Here is a 20,590-nt window from a genome sequence, read left to right as displayed (position 1 = left end):
TCTTGTGTCTCCATATGAATTTCAGCATCATTTTTTCCAGATCTGAGAAGAAGGTCTTCAGTATCTTGATTGGTATTGCATTGAATCTATAAATTGCTTTTGGGAGAATGGACATTTTGATGATATTGATTCTTCCAATCCATGAGCATGGAAGATTTTTCCATTTCTTGGTATCCTATTTCTTTCTTCAAGATTTTGTAATTCTCATCGTAGAGATCGTTAACGTCCTTGGTTTAGTTTATTCCAAGGTATTTGATTGTTTTTGTAGCTATTGTGAATGGGATTGATCTTAGCAGTTCTTTCTCAGCCATGGCATTGCTTGTGTATACAAAGGCTGTTGATTTTTGTGCATTGATTTTATATCCTGCCACTTTGCCAAACTCCTCTATGAGTTCCAATAGTCTCTTAGTAGAGTTCTTTGGGTCCCCTAAATAAAGAATCATGTCATCTGCAAAGAGGGATAGTTTGAGTTCTTCCTTCCCAATTTGTATCCCTTTAATTTCTTTTTCTTGTCTGATGGCTCTGGCTAAAACTTCCAGAACTATGTTAAATAGAAGTGGTAAGAGTGGGCATCCCTGCCTGGTGCCAGATCTCAGTGGAAATGCTTCCAGCTTTTCCCCATTCAATAGGATGTTGGATGTGGGCTTTTCATAAATTGCTTTGATTATATTGAAGAATGTTCCTTCTATACCCAATTTGCTTAGAGTTTTCATCATGAACGGGTGTTGGATCTTATCAAATGCTTTCTCTGCATCTATTGAGATAATCATATGGTTTTTCTTCTGCAGTCTATTAATGTGGTGAATCACATTGTTTGATTTGCGAATGTTGAACCATCCCTGCATACCAGGGATAAATCCCACTTGGTCTGGGTGGATGATTTTCCTGATGTCTTGTTGTATTCTATTGGTGAGAATTTTATTGAGGATTTTTGCGTCTATGTTCATCAGGGATATTGGTCTATAATTTTCTTTCAGTGCTGCATCTTTCTCTGGCTTAGGGGTTAAGGTGATGCTGGCTTCATAGAAAGAATTTGGGAGGATTCCCTCTTTTTTGATTGTTCTGAATAGTTTGAGAAGAAATGGAATCAGTTCTTCTTTAAATGTCTGGTAGAATTCAGCAGTGAATCCATCTGGTCCTGGGCTTTTCTTTGTTGGGAGGGCCTTTATTACTGTTTCGATTTCTGTTTCAGTTATGGGTCTATTTAGGTTTTTGATGTCTTCATGGTTCAATTTAGGTAGATTGCATGTGTCCAGGAATCTATCCATTTCTGACAGATTTTCTTGTTGGCTGGCATACAAGTCTTTGTAGTAATTTCTGATGATTCTTTTTATTTCTGTGGTGTCTGTTGTTACGATTCCTTTTTCATCTCTGATTTTATTGATTTGGGTCTTTTCTCTTCTTTTTTTAGTTAGTTGGGCCAATGGGGTGTCAATTTTGTTTATTTTTTCAAAAAACCAGCTTCTCGCTTGGCTGATTATTTGTAGTGTTTTTTTGGATTCAATCCTGTTGATTTCTTCTCTGATTTTAATTATTTCTCTTCTCCTACTAGATTTGGGTCTGGTTTGCTGCAAATTTTCTAGGTCCTTGAGATGCGTTGAAAGCTCATTTATTTGGTGCCTTTCCAATTTCTTGATATAGGCCCCTATTGCTATAAACTTGCCTCTCAATAATGCTTTTGCCATATCCCACAAGTTTTGATATGTTGTGTTGTTATCCTCATTTAATTCCAGAAAGTTTCTGATTTCTCTTTTGATTTCTTGAATGACCCATTGTTCATTCAGGAGCATGTTGTTCAGTCTCCATGTGTTTGCATACTTTCTGGGGTTTCCTGAGTTGCTAATTTCCAGCTTCATTCCACTGTGGTCTGAGAAGCTGCATCATATGATTCTAGTTCTTTTAAATTTGCTGAGACTTGCTTTATGGCCTAGTATGTGATCAATCCTAGAGAAGGTTCCATGCACTGCTGAGAAGAATGTGAAGTCTTTAGATGTAGGATTTAAAGTTCTGTAGATATCTGTTAGATCCATTTGGCAATATTGTTGATTAAATCTGCTGTTTCCTTGTTGATCTTCTGTCCGGATGATCTATCTATTTCTGAGAGTGGAGTATTGAAGTCCCCCAGTACGATTGTATTGGAATCTAAATCTCCCTTTAAGTCCCTTAACATATCTTTTAAATAGACCGGTGCCCTGTAATTAGGTGCATATACATTTATAATAGTTACATCTTCCTGTTGAATTGAACCCTTAATCATTATATAGTGCCACTCTTTGTCTCTCTTTACAGTTTTTGTATTAAAGTTTATTTTGTCTGATATTAATATGGCTACACCTGCTTGTTTTTTGGTTTCTGTTGGCATGGAATATCTTTTTCCAATCTTTCACTTTCAGTCTGCATGCATCTTTGTTAGAGAGATGTGTTTCTTGTAGGTAACAGATAGTTGGGTGTTGTTCCTTAAGCCAGTCAGCCAGTCTGTGTCTTTTAACTGGACAGTTCAGGCCATTCACGTTTAATGTGACTATTGATACATAGTGACTTTGCCCTGCCATTTTCCTGGAGATATTTTCTAGTATATGCTTTGAGCTTCCCATGATCTTTTACTGGTAGGTGTTCTTCCTTTCCCTTCTTTCATATTGATGGCTGTGTTTCTGTGTTTCTGAGTGTAGTACATCTTTAAGTATCTTTTGCAGGGCCAGACGAGTGGCGGCAAAGTCTTTCAATTTCTGTTTGTTATGAAAGGTCTTTATTTCACCTTCATTCACAAATGAGAGCTTTGCAGGATATAATATTCTGGGCTGGCAATTTTTCTCTCTTAGCACCTGTGCTATGTCTCGCCATTCCCTCCTAGCCTGTAGTGTTTCTGATGAGAAGTCAGCTGTGAGTCTGATTGGAGATCCTCTGAGAGTAATCTGACGTTTCTCTCTTGCAGATTTTAGGATCTTTTCTTTATGTTTCACTGTGGTGAGTTTAATTACAACGTGTCGTGGTGAGGATCTCTTTTGGTCGTGTTTATTAGGGGTTCTATGAGCTTCCTGTACTAGGATTTCTCTGTCCTTCTCCAGACCCGGAAAGTTCTCTGCTAGTATCTCACTAAAAAGGCCTTCTAATCCTTTCTCTCTCTCCATGCCTTCAGGAACTCTTAGAACCCGAATGTTGGTTTTTTTAATGGTATCCTGTAGATTCCCAACAATATTTTTTAGATTTCTAATTTCCTCTTCTTTCTTTGGTTTGACTGTATCCTTTCCTGTTCTCTGTCTTCTAAGTCCGATATTCTCTCTTCTGCTTCACCCATTCTGTTTGTAAGGCTCTCTAATGTGTTTGTCATTTGATCTATTGAGCTCTTCATTTCATTTTGATTTCTCTTCACTATCACACTTTCCTGCTCTACTAGTTTCTGCATTTCATTTTGATTCTTCCTTAAAATTTCATTTTCACAAGAGAGATTTTCAATCCTGTCCAATAAGGATTTCTGTAGTTTAAGGATTTGCTTTTGAAAACTTCTAAATGTTCTTATCATAAATTTTTTGAAATTCATATCTTACATTTCTTCTATCTCATCATCTTCATAATCTTGGCTTGGGGTGTTTTGTTTATTTGGAGGCATCATAATGTCATCGTTGATCTTGTTCCCTCGATTTCTGTGTTTATTGCTTGGCATGGTTAATTCTGTTTCCCTCACTGTGAGGTTTTTTTTTTTATTATTATACTATGTCCGTGTTAAGTGGACTGCCTGCTGTCGGAGGAGCCTTGGAGGCTTGAGATGGGTGTGGCCTGAGAGCTCTGCTTGGTTCTTCATGGTTACATGTGTGCAAAGGTGACACCCTCAGGTTATGCATGGTAAATCTCTATTTATTTATTCATTTATTTATTTTATTTTATTTTTTGTTCAGGAGGTAAGTAATACTGCAAGGCTGAGCAGAATGGATGGTATTTAGGTTCCGCTGGCTTCTACCCAAAGAGTCTGTGCAGGCTCCCTTTCTCCTGTGGACTCCCACTGGGTTGCCTAGGCTACTGAATTGTAGCCTTAACTCTCCCCTTTTATTATGTATATCCCAGCTCTTTGTCTCTTGCTTGCCTTTGCAAGGTTGGCAGAGAGTGGAACTTGTCTGTACCCGTATGCCCCCACCTATTTATTTATTTATTTATTTTTATTTTTCCTTCTCTCCTGTAGTCTGTTGGACTTTCCCACTTCAAAACCCGTGTCCCTCTAAAATTCTGTCTGCCATTTCCCCGCCAATGTCTCCGGTTACTGAGCTCACCTCTGCTTCCAGCGCCGATGTGTGGACTCGGAGCCCTTAGCGTCCCTCCTCTCCCCGCTGGTGTCTTTGTCACATAGACTCCCCTTCCCGCACTGGCGCTCAGACTCTGCAGCTCCTGTGGTTCGGCTTCCATGTGGTGGGCAACCCTGCTCTCCCAGTAGGTCCTTTGGGTCACAGCGAATAGCTCTGGAAGAGTTTCCTCTGCAATTTTTTCCTGATCCTTTTTCTGAGGCTACCCTAACTCCACTTTTATTAAACTAAATTTTCCCGGACTATCGGTGTGCACCCTCACTATTCCGCCATCTTGGCTCTGCCCAGTCATTCTGTTTCATATATCTTTCTTCCTAGCATGTCTATTAAATCTAAGTTGTATGCTAGATACTTTGCATGAAAAAAATGCAGACATAATTTGAGGTTCTGAATGATCCTATCTTTATTGAGAAAATTTTTTCTTTTACTTTTTGCAAGCAACAATCAGTGTAGTGACACTTTAATTTAAAACAATCAATTGTTTACCTGATATTGAAAATATAGTGAAGATGATTTTAAAGATATCAAAAGGGGCAGCATTGTGGCTTAGCAGGTAAAACTGCTGCTTTATAGTGGCACTGGTTTGAGCTTTGACTGCTTCTCTTTTGATTCAGCTCCCTGAAATGCACCTAGGATAGCAGCAGAAGATGGCCAAAGTCCTTGGGCCCTTGTATCCACCTGGAAGCCTCAGATGAATCTCCTGGCTTCAGAGTGACCCAGGCCCAGTCATTACAATCATTTGAGTAGTGAACTAGTGGGTGAAAGATCTCTCTTTCTCTCCTTTTCTCTGTAACTCTACCTTTCAAGTAAATAAAATAAATCTTTTAAAAAGGAAATGTAATATCATTCTCAGTGACAGTATCTCGTTTGAAATAAAAATGTCTTTTTTACTCTCCTCCAATTTTTGGCATAGGGTAATACAAATTGTATAATTTAATAAAATTAATAAATGAATTAATGAATCAATGAATGTTGAAAAAGATGTGCATTTTAATATTTTATCTCTATTTGCATGAATTTATATATTTCCATTTTGTCTGCACAAAGCTGGTAACAATATTTTCTTGTTCACCATTTGTTTTTAATCTTAATATTTGGCTTTGCTTGCCTTCTTTAATTCCTTCCACCCTGCCCTCCTCCATCACTTTCCTTTCCCCTCCTCCTGATTCTCCCTTCTCCACTCTTCCCATGTGCTTCTCCATCCCTCTCCTTCCTTCTTTCTCTGTAATAATTTGAAAAAATTTTTTGTTAATGAGCACAAAAATTTATACATATTTATGGAATATCATGTTATGACTTGACATTTGTATATATTTATAATTTAATGTATAATCAGGGCTAACATATCTACCTCCTCAAACATCATTTCTTTATGGAGAAAATATTGAAAAGCCCTTCACCCTGTTTGTTTTAGAATTGTCATTATCTATAGTCAATAGACTATACAATAGAATACCAGAAATTCTTTCTCCTATCTAGCTTAGTATCAGTTTATCATTTTTTCTCCATCCTTCACTCCCCCCCTACACTCCCCAGACTCTGGTAACCACCATTATATACCTAATTTACATTAGATCAACCATTTAGATTTCACATGAGTGAAATCGTGCAATGCTTGTCTTTCTGTGCTTGGCTTATTTCACTTAAAATAATTACTTGTACCTCCAATCTTCTTACATATGAAAAGATTTAAATCATTTAATGGCATAATAGTATTCCACTGGTTATATGTATCATATTTTCCTTATTCATTCATCAGTGAATGGACACTTAGGTTGTCTCCATTCCTTAATTGCTGAAAATTGTTCTGTAATACACATGGGAAAGCAAATATATCTTCAAAAGTCTTATTTTGTCCTCTGTTGATGGGAATGTAAACTGGTGTAACTACTGTGGAAGACAGTATGGAGATATCTCAGAAATCTGAATATAGACCTACCATATGATGTGGCTTTCCACTTTTGCAACTAGATGGGCACAACTGGAAACTATTTTTAAGTGAAATAATTCAGAAACAAAATGACAGATATCATATATTTTCCCTGATCAGTGTTAATAGTGTATCTAAAATATAATGTATTATATGAAATGGACATTTTGAGATTTGATGATTATTTACAGCCTTGTCTCTTCTGTTGAGGGACAGCAACATTTTCTTCATACAATTTGCTGAACTCTTTCACTTAATGTAGGGTTAACTTTATGATCATTCAGTAAATGGAAAATAGATCTTTATAAAAAAATAGAGTGGGAATGGGAGAATGAAGAGAAAAAATTGTTGGAGCATGGGCAGGAAGGAGGGTAGGGTGGGTGTATTACTATGTTCCTAAATCTTTATGTATCAAATACATGAAAATTTTATAACTTAAATAACATTTTAAGAAATGAAGCAACAATTTCTAAAAAAGATAAATTTTAAAAAATGGGAGAAAATATTTATAATCAATATATCTGAAAAGGTGCTAATGATCAATACATATGAGAAACTCAGTTTGATAGCAAAAAAAATACAATTTATAAATGAACAACACATTTAAACACAGATCTCTCAAAGGAAGATATAGAAATGAAAAACAGGGTAATGAATAAAGGCTCACTATAACTAATCGAAAGCTACAATAAGCTATTATTTTATTCTAAGTATATTGCCTTTTACCCAAAAGACAAAGACAATGACTGATGGAGAGGATGAGGACAAAGGGGCATCTTCGTGTACTTTGGTGGCAATGTAATTAAGTACATCCCCAAAAAAGGAATTAATATTCCTAAAAAATCTGAAAGAACTACTACATGTTCCAGCAATGCCACTATTGGAGATATATATATATATATATATATATACACACATATATAAATATATGGGATATATATCCATTATTTCCATTGGGCATGTATATATATATATATATATATCCCCTATATATACTCACACATATATACACACTTGTATATATATACACACATATACATATACACATATATACACTTATTTCCATTGGGCATATATATATCCCATATATATATATATATATATATATATATCCTCTATATATATACACACACATGCCCAATGGAAATAAGTCTCTATTTTTTAAATTTTATTTGTTATACAAATATCATGTATTTCCTATATACAGATTTAGGAACATAGTGATACTCATCCCCACCCTATTTCCTGCCAAAACTCCAAACCTTCTTCCTCTTTCTTCTTACATTCCCACTCCTAATTTTTACCAAGATCTATGTTCAATTTACTTAAAGATCATATAGTTAACCCTACACTAAACAAAAGAATTCAACAAATAGTATGAAGAGGAAAAACAAAAAACACTGTTCCTTAATGGGAGAGACAGGAGCTGTAAAATCATCAAATCTCAAAATGTCTATTTCACTACATTGCATTTCAGGTATTCTATTAGTTACCTCAGATCAAGGAAAACATATGATATCGGTCCTTTATGGACTGGCTTATTTCACTTAGTAAAATGGTTTCTGATAGTGCCCATCTTGTTGCAAAATACAGGATACTGCATAGTGTATATATGGCATAGTTTCTTTCTCTAGTCAAAAACTGATGGAGGCTGATGCCGTGGCTCACTAGGCTAATCCTCCACCTTGCGGTGCTGGCACACCGGGTTCTAGTCCTTGTTGGGGTGCTGGGTTCTGTCCCAGTTGCCCCTCTTCCAGGCCAGCTCTCTGCTATGGCCCGGGAGTGCAGTGGAGGATGGCCCAAGTGCTTGGGCCCTGCACCCCATGGTAGATCAGAATAAGTACCTGGCTCCTGCCATTGGATCAGCACAGTGCACTGGCCGCAGCGCACCAGCCGCAGCGGCCATTGGAGTGTGAACCACTGCAAAGGAAGACCTTTCTCTCTGTCTCTCTCTCTCTCTCACTGTCCACTCTGCCTGTAAAAAAAAAAAAACAAACAAACAAACAAAAAAAAAACTGATGGACATCTGGTAGGTCTATATTTGGATTTCTGAGGTATCTCCATACTGTCTTTCACAGTGGCTAGAGCAGTTCACATCCCATAAGATTGGATTAGGGTACCTTTTCCCCACATCCTCACTAGTATTTGTTGTTTGTTGATATCCACATGAGAGCCATTTTAACTGGAGTGAGAGGAAACCTCATTGTTACTTTGCTTTGAAAAATATTTTAAATTTGGATAATATAAATATATCCTGTTGTATTCTTTTTTTTTTTTTTTTGACAGGCAGAGTGGACAGTGAGAGAGAGACAGAGAGAAAGGTCTTCCTTTTGCCGTTGGTTCACCCTCCAATGGCTGCTGCGGCCGGCGCGCTGCGGCCGGCGCACCACGCTGATCCGATGGCAGGAGCCAGGAGCCAGGTGCTTTTCCTGGTCTCCCATGGGGTGCAGGGCCCAAGCACCTGGGCCATCCTCCACTGCACTCCCTGGCCACAGCAGAGAGCTGGCCTGGAAGAGGGGCAACCGGGACAGAATCCGGTGCCCCAACCGGGACTAGAACCCGGTGTGCCAGCGCCGCTAGGCGGAGGATTAGCCTAGTGAGCCGCGGTGCCGGCCTCCTGTTGTATTCTTTTATTCAACATATTTTTGGCCATTTGGGGCTCTTTCATGTGTTTAAATTAATTTTAATATTTTTTTCTAGTTCTATGAAAATGCCATTGGCATTTTGATAAGAATTGCATAAATCATTATGCAGCCTTGGTTAATATGATCATTTACTGATATCTATTCTTCCAATCTATGGCCATAGATGTCTTCATTTCTTTTGTGCCTTTTCAATTTCTTTCATCAGTGTTTTCTAGGTCTCATTGTTGAGATTTTTTACTTTATTGGTTGAACTGAGTCCTAGGTTGGTATTTTTATAGTCATTGGAAATAAGAATAGTTTTAAAATTTTTCAGATAACTTGCTATTAGTATAAATCACTGCTACTGATTTTTATATTTTGACATTTTATCTTGCAAATTTGTTTTATTAATTCTAACAGATCTTTGTTAGAGTATGTGATGTTTTCTATGTATGTGCTCATGTCATCTCCCACCAGTGACAATTTCACTTTCTTTGTTCCAATTTGAATGTCTATTTCTTTCTCTTACCTAATTGCTACATGATTTTTCATACTATGTTAAATAGAAATGCTTGGCAGGTGCCGCAGCTCACTAGGCTAATCCTCCGCCTTGTGGTGCCAGCCCACCGGGTTCTAGTCCTGGTTGGGGCACCAGATTCTGTCCTGGTTGCCCCTCTTCCAGGCCAGCTCTCTGCTGTGGCCAGGGAGTGCAGTGGAGGATGGCCCAAGTGCTTGGGCCCTGCACCCCATGGGAGACCAGGATAAGTACCTGGCTCCTGCCATTGGATAAGCGTGGTGCACTGGTTGCAGCATGCTGGCAGCGGCGGCCATTGGAGGGTGAACCAACGGCAAAAGGAAGACCTTCCTCTCTGTCTCTCTCTCTCTTTCTCACTGTCTACTCTGCCTGTAAAAAAAAAAAAGAAATGCTTAAAGTGATCATTTGTGTTATTCCAGATCTTGGAAAAGAATTCTTCAGCCTCTCCACATTCAATATGGTGTCAGCTGTTGGCTTGTTGTATATGTCCTTTGTTATGTTATTGTGTATTCTTTGTGTACCTGATTTGTTCAGAGTTCCTATTATGAAAGACTCTTAATTTTTATCAACTGCCTTTTCTACATCTATTGAGAATGACATACGATTTTTGCACTTTGCTTGTTATAGCATGTCATGTGTAGTGATTTGTGTATGTAAAAACACACTAGTATCCTTGGGGTAAATCTCTTCTGACTGTAGTATGTAATCCTTTTATTGTATTAGTATTTTTGTAAATTTTCCCATCTGTACTTACCAAGGATATTAGTTTATAATATGAGTTTATGTTGTATCTTTGGTTTTGGTTTAAAGGTAATGCTGACCTTATAGAATGCATTTTGAAGAATTATTTCTCTCCTATTTTTGAATAGTTTAAGAAGTATTGATGTTAATTGTTTTTACATGTTTCATAGAATTTATAAAAGGGCAGGCACTATGGCCTAGAGGGTAAAGCCACTGTCTTCAGTGCTGGCATCTCATATTGGCCATCAGTTCAAGTCCTGGCTGATCCACTTCCAATACTGCTCCCAGCTCATATGTCTGGGCCACTGTACCCATGTGGGAGTTCCAGATGAAGTTTCTGATTCCTGGCTTCATCCTGGCACAGTTACAGACATTGTAGCCATTTTAAAAGCAGGAAAATTGCAAGTTTACAACATAGTACTGCATGTAAAAAACTAGAAAAGCAAGAGTACACCAAACCTAAATTAGGGATAACTTATAATAAAACCCAGAGCATAAATAGATAAAACAAAAACTAAAGATGTGAAATAAAGTCCTGGCTCTTTGAAAACATAAACACATTGACAAACCCTCAGCTAAATTAACTAAGACAAAAAGAGAAGTCTCAGGTAATTGAAAATAAATATAAAATGGAAACACTACAACAGATAACACAGTTATCAGAGATACAAAGGGTCACTAATGATTATTAGATTCAATCATATGCCAAAATGTTTGATAACTCAGAAGTGGTCAAATTCCTGGACACACACACTTTAACAGAAGTGAACCATGAAACAATAGAATCCCTAAATGGATAAGAAACAACCAGCAAGATTAAATTAGTAATAGAGTCCAGCATCGAAGAAAAGTCCAGAACCAGATAGTTTCCTTTATTAATTCATTTTGTTTTATTGGATTTTAAAGATTTATTTATTTACTTGAAAGGTAGAGTTAGAGAATGAGAGAAAGAAAGAAACAGAGAGGTGGAGAGTGATGAAAATCTTCCATCCACTGATCCAATCTCCAAAGGGCTTCACTGGCCAAGGATGGGCAGGCCAAAGCCAGGAGCCAGGAGTTTCTTCTGGGTCTCCTATATGGGTGTTAAGGGGCCAAGGACTTGGACAATCTGTCACTACTTTCCTAGGCTGGGATCTGCATCAGAAGAGAAGCAGCCAGGATATGAACCAGTGCCCATAAAGTATGCTGGTATCTTGGGTGGTGGTTAAACACAGTACATCACAATGCTGACCCCTGAAGCTGATTATTTTAAAATATTTATTTGAAAGTCAGAGTCACAGTAGAGAGGGGGGTATAGAAAGAAAGGAGAGATTTTATATGCACTGGCCCATTCCCCAACTGACCTCAAAGTCCAAGACTGTGCCAGGCTGAAGCCAGGAGCCAGCAGCCTCATCTGGGTCTCCCATGTGGGTGCAGAGCCTGAAGCACTTGGGTTATCATCTGTTGCCTTCCCAGGAACATTATCAGGGAGAATGATTGGAAGAGGAGCAGAAGGGTCTTGAACAGGACCCAATTGGGGTGCTGGCACTGCAGATGGCAGCTTAGTGAACTACACCACAGCCAAAACCCCCTTAAAGCTGATTTTTTTTAAAAAGGTGAATTGATGTACTGCAAATCTTCTGATTATGAAAAATAATCTAATGACAAGTTGTCATATTTTGGTGCCTTTATATTCTAATTATCCCTACAGAAGTACGACTAAAATTTTTAATTCAACATAGTGTGCACAGTCTAGTGCATCTTAAATCTGAGGATATAAATGAAGAGTAGAAAAATGAAATAGAGCCAGGTTGATTTATCTGCTTCAAGTTCTGTAGCCAGGGTAGTAGGATGGTTTTACTTCAGTAACCATTCAAGTGGGGGATTGGATCTTGGAAGGCTCTAAAAATCTAAATGGATATTTTAAAATTCAAAGATTTCATTTAGAACTTTGAATCTTAAAAAAAATAATAAAATAAAAAGACCAATTCATGTTGTCAGAAGTTTAAAATATCATCAAGATACTACATCACTGAAAAAAATTCATTTATTCAGGGTTTTAACTAGAATTATTGACTAAGTTTAGTTAATTGTAAGGTGACCAAATGTGTGAAAAAAGTAAATAACCTTGACTCTTTTACAGCTCAGCTCTACCTAAGCAATCACATCTCAATATACAAAAGAAAATGCATATATTTCCTTCCCAATGACACATAAAATGATTACAAAACTAAGTTTCTTAAATCAGAACAAAAACTTAGAAAAATGAATAAAATAATTAACACATTAAAATTTAACAAAATTACCACGTGGCATTAACCCATTACTTCAGACAACTTAAATACATAAAGACAAAGTGAGGGGTAGACAATCAGACAGGAGCTGAGTAAAAATGGAAGGGAATAGCCACAAATTAAATACAAGACAAAAAAACACTATAGCCTAGAAGATGGATTGACATTAGATTTTGAAATTAAAAAGATGAAAATTGTGTGAGCAATGTTTAATACAAAACCTTTTTGCTTTAATTTATAAGATTAAATTCTAGTCTTATAACAGTGTGCCTTTAATGTTACTGCATCACTGATGTTTAGAAATACATATAAAGAGGCCAGCACTGTGTTCCACCTGCAGCACCGGCACCCCAGGTTCTAGTCCCGATTGGGGCACCGGATTCTGTCCTGGTTGCTCCGCTTCCAATGCTGTGGCCTGGGAAGGCAGTGTAGGATGGCCCAAGTGCTTGGGCCCTGTATCCACATGGGAGACCAGGAAGAAGCACCTGGCTCCTGCTTTTGGATCACTGCAGCATGCCAGCTGCAGCACACCAGCTGTAGTGGCCATTTGGGGAGTGAACCAACAGAAGGAAGACCCTTCTCTCTGTCTGTCTCTCTCTAACTGCCTGTCAAAAAAATACATATAAAGAATTTTTCTAGTGTCAGCCAACCAAATCCTACACAAGATTCATCTTCCACCAAACTTCTAAAACATTCTTGCATTACCTCACTTATTTCTTCTTAAAGACCACAAGCGTTTTCAATTTAGGATGAGTATTACTTGAATTTCCCCTGAATTGGCTTCTTTCATACCCCATAGCTTTATTTACCAAGACATTCCCATGACTAAAGCTTCATGTTTCTTTTTCCCCTACCTACAGGATCTTGAATTTACATAAAAAATTAAGAACACATAGAATTTTAACCTAGAGTTACTTTAATTTTTTGAACATTAGAGGAATTAAGCATGAAACAAAAATATTCTTGTCTTTGTTACATAATTATACTTTACAAAGTGCTGCTACAAACTCTAGAAATCTCAGGAAAACTCTAAAGTCTGGAAGATAAAACATTTAAGCACAGAAAAAAAAATGTTTTTAGTAAAGGACAGAAAAGCTTACCAATCAGACAATGATTAGGCAAGAACATCAAATGAGAACAAGAAGGAAAGAAAAGAGAGAGAGAATATAGGGAGACCCTATAGGTACCATAAGTAAGTCCAAGCCATTCTAAAGAGGTGGATAGAGCCAGAAACTGGGTTGGTAACTTCTGGACACCTGGTTCCATCCTTCTGGTTCCAGAGGCTGGGTATATAGCATCTGGGCATCTGGGTCCACCCAGGCAGTTCCTCCCCAACCCACATGGCCCACTTTGTCCCCTTCCTAGGAGGTAAAGACAACCAAACAGCAGGGTGCTGTCCAAGGGGGCTGAGATTTTGAGAAAAGAGGGAATCTACTCACCACCAAATTAGATCTAATAGGTACTCTGGGGTGTGATGCAAGGAGTATCTTGGTAGGCTGCTGCCCAAGCATCCCTTCAGAGGGTCAGCCCAGGGCTCACAGAAAGACTAGTGCTTGGGGTGGGGGACACTATGTAGTGATGCACCAACTTCAGCATAAGTTTAAATGCAGCATGGTCTACATGACCCTGGGATTGCATTGCAGATCAAAATTGTTGCCCTTACATTCAATGCTCAGATTCTTGGTGCCTGACAGGGTCTTGATCCCAAGCACAACATGTTAATCATGCCATCACATAGGAAGAGGAAAATAGGCTTCACACTGAACAGGCTTGCTTCATTATTGGTGCTCCAGTAGAAACTGCTTTGCAGCTTGTGCATTGTGCTCACAGTCAGCTGGTACTCACTCTTAGACCTCAATGTCTTGAGGCACAATCTTGTTTCCAGGGACAATTCATCCCAATGGAGGGAAAACTTGGGTGACTATCAGGCATAAAGGCAATGTGGAGCTGTCTCAAAGCCTCTACACTAGCAAATACTATATCCCAGGACTTTCATACCAAACTGAAGTCTCCTGCCTTAGGGCTGTCTCTGTCTTCAGGATGAGGCAGTGGACAGTTGTAGCTCATGGTTTTCAAATATGTTGGAAGCCAGGAGTTCCCAAAGGGGACTTCATGTGCTTATTGCTTAGTCTTTGTTACCCCAGGCAACCTGGGTAGGAATGAGGCAGGGGCTTTCAGAGCCAACATGGTGGCAGAAATACTTGATGCAAGCTAAGGCAAATCTGGTGATCTCAATGGGAGGTAGAGTTCTCTGCCTGTGCACCCAGGAGCAGCATGCCTCATAGTTCCTTTCAAAGATGTGGGCCCAGAAGCCAGCATGTCTTTCAATGCCTGCTTTCTCAAGCAAGAGGCAAGATGCCAAAGTGCCTTAGAGTTTGTACATGTTGAGGAGGAATTGGGATGCAAGGAGTTCAAGTGACAATGTTCAGCATTATACCAACAAATTAGAAGATTCAAGGCACCTGCTAATGCACCTCCAGGGATGCAAAGTACATGTGCTCCCTGATGTGCAAGCATGCTTTAGGATCAAGATGTCTGGCACTGCAGGTGGGGCAGGACATGCAGGCATATAGCAGGAGTCAGGGCTCATATCCATTTTTCCCTGACAAATTCCTCATTACTTCATCTGGCACACACATGCCCTATCATTATCTACATCATTATTTCACTATTTGGTCACAGTTGCTGGCAGTTTGTCATTTGCCTTACCTCTACAGGTATTTAGCAGTCAACATAGTATTGTTGTAGAACCAAAAAATCTGACAATATAAACAAGGCAGGTGGTAATGATGTGGCTTCTGCTGAACACGCAGAAAAAAATCTCAAAGGAGTGTAGGTAATGCAGTCAGTCAGAATAAAAAAAAAACTGAGGTAGAAATTAGAATTAAAAACACCAAGGTTGGAACAGCTCTGTGTTGCATTGGGATAAACAAAGGCCTACAGTGCTGACATCCCATATGGGCTCCAGTTCAGGTCTTAGCTGGTCCTCTTAAAATCCAGTTCCCTGTGAGGTACCTGGGAAATCAGTGGAAGATGGAACAAGCCTCTGGACCCCTAAACTCACCTCTTAGACCTAGAAGAGGCTCATGGCCCCAGCCTGATCAATTGTGATAATCTGGGGAGTGAACCAGCAGATGGAGGATCTGTTTCTCCTTCTCTCTCTTTCAAATTACTAAATCTTAAAAACAATAAGTTGCAAGAGTTAAAAAAAATGATGCTGAAATTCATATGGAAACACAACAGACCCCGAATAGCTAAAGCAACTGTATACAAAAACAACAACAACAACAAAACACACAAGCCATCAGGCATCACAAAAATCTGAACATAGACCTACCATATGACCCAGCCCTCCCACTCCTGGGAATTTACAAATGGGAAATGAAATCAGCAAATAAGAGTATCTCTACCCCCATGTTTATTGCAGCTCTTTTCACAATAGCTAAGACATGGAACCAACCTAAAAGCCCATCAACCGAAGACTGGATAAAGAAATTATGGGGTATGTACACTATGGAATTCTACAGCAGTAAAAAAAAATGAAATCCCTGAACTGCAATAACTAATAGAGCACCTAATAGGAGATCCGTAGAAGTGAAATTGACACTTTGAGAAGCAATGAGAACAGCCTTTATCTTGACTATGAAGGAACTTTTTTCATTCTATTTGTTGAACTCTTTACTTAACAGAGCTAATCATACATGTATAAAGTCAATTAAAAATAGAACTCAGCCAGCGCCATGGCTCAATAGGCTAATCCTCTGCCTGCAGCGCCGGCACACCAGGTTCTAGTCCCAGTTGGGGTGCTGGATTCTGTCTCAGTTGCTCCTTTTACAGTCTAGCTCTCTGCTGTGGCCTGGGAGTGCAGTGGAGGATGGCCCAAGTGCTTGGGCCCTGCACCCCCATGGGAGACCAGGAGAAGCACCTGGCTCCTGGCTTTGGATCAGCATGGTGTGCTGGCTGCAGTGGCTATTGGAGGGTGAAACAATGGAAAAAAGGAAGACCTTTCTCTCTGCCTCTCTCTCTCACTGTCCATTTTGCCTGTCCAAAAAAAAAAAAAATAGAACTCAGTAAAAAAATAAGAGTGGGAATAAGGGAGGAGGAAATTTATAACTGTAAAGATGTATAGTTTTGCATACATTCCTATGGACTTCTTGCTAACAGTACAGTTTATAAACTTGCATTGGACCCCAATATAGGGTCCAACATGGGAAACAATCCACACAGCAAACTCATAGAATGATAATCACTTCAAATAGCACACTTGACCTCAGAATCAGCCCTTCAGTCATTCTGGTCTGGCTGAAATGCCCACGAGAGTATTTCAGGCATGGAACACTATAACATCATGGCCAAAAATGTCCTATATAAAGGATATCTGTGGGTGAAACCCCTGTGGAAAGAAGTCACCAAAGAAGGATGTACTTTTCTCTGAAGCAAGAACTTCTGCTTTGTGTGTGGCCTTTTCTAAATATTGATGGTGTTTGAGGGTTCAAAAGCCTTCCATAGCCCAGGCAGTTTATGTCAAGAGCCCCAGGCAATGTTAATTGTTAAATTAACAACAGGAATCACTGTGCACTAACTTCCTATGCAGAACTTCTATCCTCAATGAGTTGTATTATAAGAGTTAAACTTGTTCTCAATTTCATGTGTGTGCAAGTTGTTGAAATCTTTAGAGTTGGTCTTCTGTTTATTAAGTAATTGAAAATGAATCTTGGAGAATGGGACTGTGCATGGGAGACAGCGGGTGAGAAGGGACTGGAGTATGGGTGCAAGAGTGTTGTACTTAAGAAATGCATGAAGTCTGTTATAGTTAAATGAAAGGTTTCTTTCGGGGGGGAAAGCAGGACAGGTTTATAGTGCATTGGTAACTGGAATACATATGCTTTATTCTAAGAAATATGAATCCAGAACATAATGAATTAAGGCTCAGGTTCTTGATGGGGAGTGTGTGTGATGAGCCTGGAGCCATGTAAAATAATTCTAGCTGAAACCCTGTAGGCTGTATGGAAGGTCTGGGTTTTGGACAGTGTGTGACTGCAATACACATGCTGCTGGCAGTCTTCTATTCCTAGAGCTCACTAGCTAGCTGCCTATATCATCAGATAGTAAAATGAAATAAAACAGAAGTCAGAACATTGGTAAATGACTCCAAACAGGCATAACCACAATAGAGAGCTACAGAACAAACAAGGCCAAAAATAAAAAGAACTATGGCCATCACTGTGGAACAACAGGTTAAGCTGCTGTGAGCAATGCTGACATTTTATATTTAAGTGTTAGCTGGGAGTCCTGGCTACTTTTTTTCTCAGTCACTATATTGCTAATACTCCTATGAAGGTAGTACTTAATGATCCATATGTTTGGGGCCCTGGCACCCATGTGGGAGGCTAAATGGAATTTATGCCTCCTGGCTTTGGTCTCACCTAGACATGGCTGTTTCAGCCATCTGTGGTAGTGAAGCAGTGAATATAAGAACTCTGTGTACATGTTTTGCTCTGTCATTGTCTTTTAATGGAAAAAAAAATTAAACATTGGCCCAGAAACAATCCCAGGAAGATAGTTTGGACATTAGGCCACCAAAGCAATACTTATGAATCCTCTTCAATCTATAAATAGATTGGTAATATGGACAAATGAGACAGTCTACACACAAATCTGGGATTCACATGACTGAAAAAGTCACAAGACAAATCCTACCTAGGAGAAAAAAAAACCAACATTCAACTCTAATAGTACAGCATTATGGTTGGCATGTGAGGTAACACAACTGTGGTCACATTACTGATCTGTACTAGAATAAATGGAGGAAGACTCATGGGCAGGCAGTGAAACAGTTGTACCAAATACTTTGCAAATGTTAGGATTGTATTTCAAACTGAGTAGTATAGAATGAGTATTTACTTATAAAAAATTACATGTGGATATCATCCCCTACTCATAATAAGTGCAGGAAAAACAGCAGATTATATGGCACAGAGACTAATGTAGATTTCAAAGACTGCATATCCAGCCTCTGCAGTGCAGTGTTACACCCTCATGTGAACTCCCTAATACCTGCAGAGATGTGATGTTAAACAGGTATTTTTCCACCTTCATTACTGTTTTGCAGAATAATATTGAGTAATTTTGCTAGCACTTATTTTATGTACTAATAATTTTGTGGATAATTTTGCTGATGCTTGTTGAAATCTGCCTCAGAGTAAAAGCTTTGTCCACTTCCACTGCCTTTGTAGAGTTCTTCCTCTAAGATCCCTGATAGTGAGATCTGGCTTATGGTAGAAAGTTTTCCTATATTCACATGCTTTCTCACCTGTGAGTTCTTTGATGTGTGCTTAACACTGACTTCTGGCATCAGGAATTTTCATAATCACTTCATTAAAAGGTGTTTTTCCTTTTTGTAAGTTCTGCTGTCTGTTGAGTTGCAGCTTCTGGCAAAAAGACTTTTCTTATACATAGCATTGACAAGTTATCTCTTACATGTGAGTTCTCTGATGCCTTCTGAAGTTTGAATTCTGGGAAAATGTTTTTCCACATTCATCACATTGATAAGGTTTCTCCCCTGTGTGAACTCTCTGATGTGTAATGAGTTGTGAGTTATTACAAAAGACTTTTCCACATGTATTGCATGCATAAATTTTCTCTGATCTATGCATTCTCTGATGGGTAAAGAGTTGTGATTTCCAACAAACGGATTTTCCACACATTTTGCATTTATAAATCTTCTCCGTCTTATGTAGAGTGAGTTGTGACTTCTGGAAAAAGGATTTTCCATAGGTACTACATTCTTAAGTTTTCTTCCTTTTTGAGGATCATCTGGTGTGCAATGAGTTATGATTTTTGGCAAAAGGCTTTTCCACATGTATTACATTCAAAAGGTTTATCCCCTGTGTGAATTTTCTCTGATGTGAAGTGAGGTTTGACTTCCAGCGAAAGGTTTTTTCACACATTTCACATCCATAAGGTTTCTCATTTATGTGAATCTTCTGATGTGAAGTTAGATTTGACTTTTGGATAAAGGCTTTTCCACATTTATTACATTCATAAGGTTTCTGCCCTATGTGAATTCTCTGATGTACAGTGAGATTTGACTTCCAGGAAAAGGCTTTTCTGCCTATATCACATTTGTAAGATTTCTCCTTTGTGTGAATTCTTTGATGTGAAATAAGGATTGTTTTCCAATGAAAGCCTTTTCCGCATGTATTACATTGATAAGGTTTCTCTCCTGTGTGAATTCTCTGATGTAGAATGAGTTGTGACTTCCAATAAAATGCTTTGCCACATGTTTTACATGTGAAAGATTTGTATCTTGTGTGAGTCATATGATTTGTAGTATCTGAGCTCAGGTAAATGGTTTTCCCACATTCATTGCACCCAGAGGGCCTTTCCCCTTTCTGAGTTCTATGATGGATAGAAAGGCAGGATTTACAATTGAAAGATTTTCCACAAGGGTTACAAGAATAGGTTTTTCTTCCTGTATGTGTTCTTTGACTTGTGATAAAATCTGATTTGTAAATGAGAGTTTCCTCATACTCAAAAGATTCATAAAGTTTCTTTCCTGTGTGTGTTTGTTGAGGTTTACTGAGGTAGGACTTTTTCTGGAAAGTTCTTTACATGTTCAGTTGTCTTTCCTACAATGCCAACTGACTTTTATTACAGGTGTCTCCCATATGAGCCCTTTCATTTGTAAAGAACACCCTTTTCCTGTTGAACCCTTTGCCTTTTACACTGTGTTCAAACACCTGCTGAAAAGGCTGAATCTTGTGAGGCTGCCTGATGGGCTCCCAACGTTCACTTGAGTTGCCAGGTACATTAGTGTCATCAGATTTCTCTGCAGCTCGCATCTCATCAGGCCTCCTAGGGAGAAGCAAATTGTGAAATAAATTATATGTCTCAGCTTTCAGTAAAAATATGGCCTGAGCTTAAATTAAGTGTTGCTTTTTTTTTTTTTTACAGGCAGAGTGGACAGTCAGAGAGAGACAGAGAGAAAGGTCTTCCTTTGCCATTGGTTCACCCTCCAATGGCCGCCATGGCTGGCGCACCACACTGATCTGAAGGCAGGAGCCAGGTGCTTCTCCTGGTCTCCCATGGGGTGCAGGGCCCAAGCACTTGGGCCATCCTCCACTGCACACCCCGGCCATAGCAGAGCTGGCCTGGAAGAGGGGCAACCAGGACAGAATCCGGCGCCCTGACTG

The 20,590-nt window shown here is 38.9% G+C and overlaps 1 protein-coding gene across 1 annotated transcript in view; it reads right to left on the bottom strand.

Moving 5' to 3' along the window:
- Positions 1–7,372: 7,372 nt before the first annotated feature.
- Positions 7,373–20,590, bottom strand: part of LOC108175853 (zinc finger protein 717-like) — a 48,334-nt gene continuing 35,116 nt past the window's right edge. Inside the window, exon 6 of the mRNA XM_017338688.3 lies at positions 7,373–20,252. Coding sequence (XP_017194177.2) covers positions 20,027–20,252 — 226 coding nt within the window. The 3' untranslated portion in view covers positions 7,373–20,026. The remainder of the gene's footprint in view (positions 20,253–20,590) is intronic.

This window comes from Oryctolagus cuniculus, chromosome 2 (assembly GCF_964237555.1).
Source record: "Oryctolagus cuniculus chromosome 2, mOryCun1.1, whole genome shotgun sequence".
Classification (NCBI taxonomy): Eukaryota; Metazoa; Chordata; class Mammalia; order Lagomorpha; family Leporidae; genus Oryctolagus; species Oryctolagus cuniculus.
Note: the sequence above shows the minus strand (reverse complement) of the source record. Positions and strands in the feature narration are given on the sequence as shown.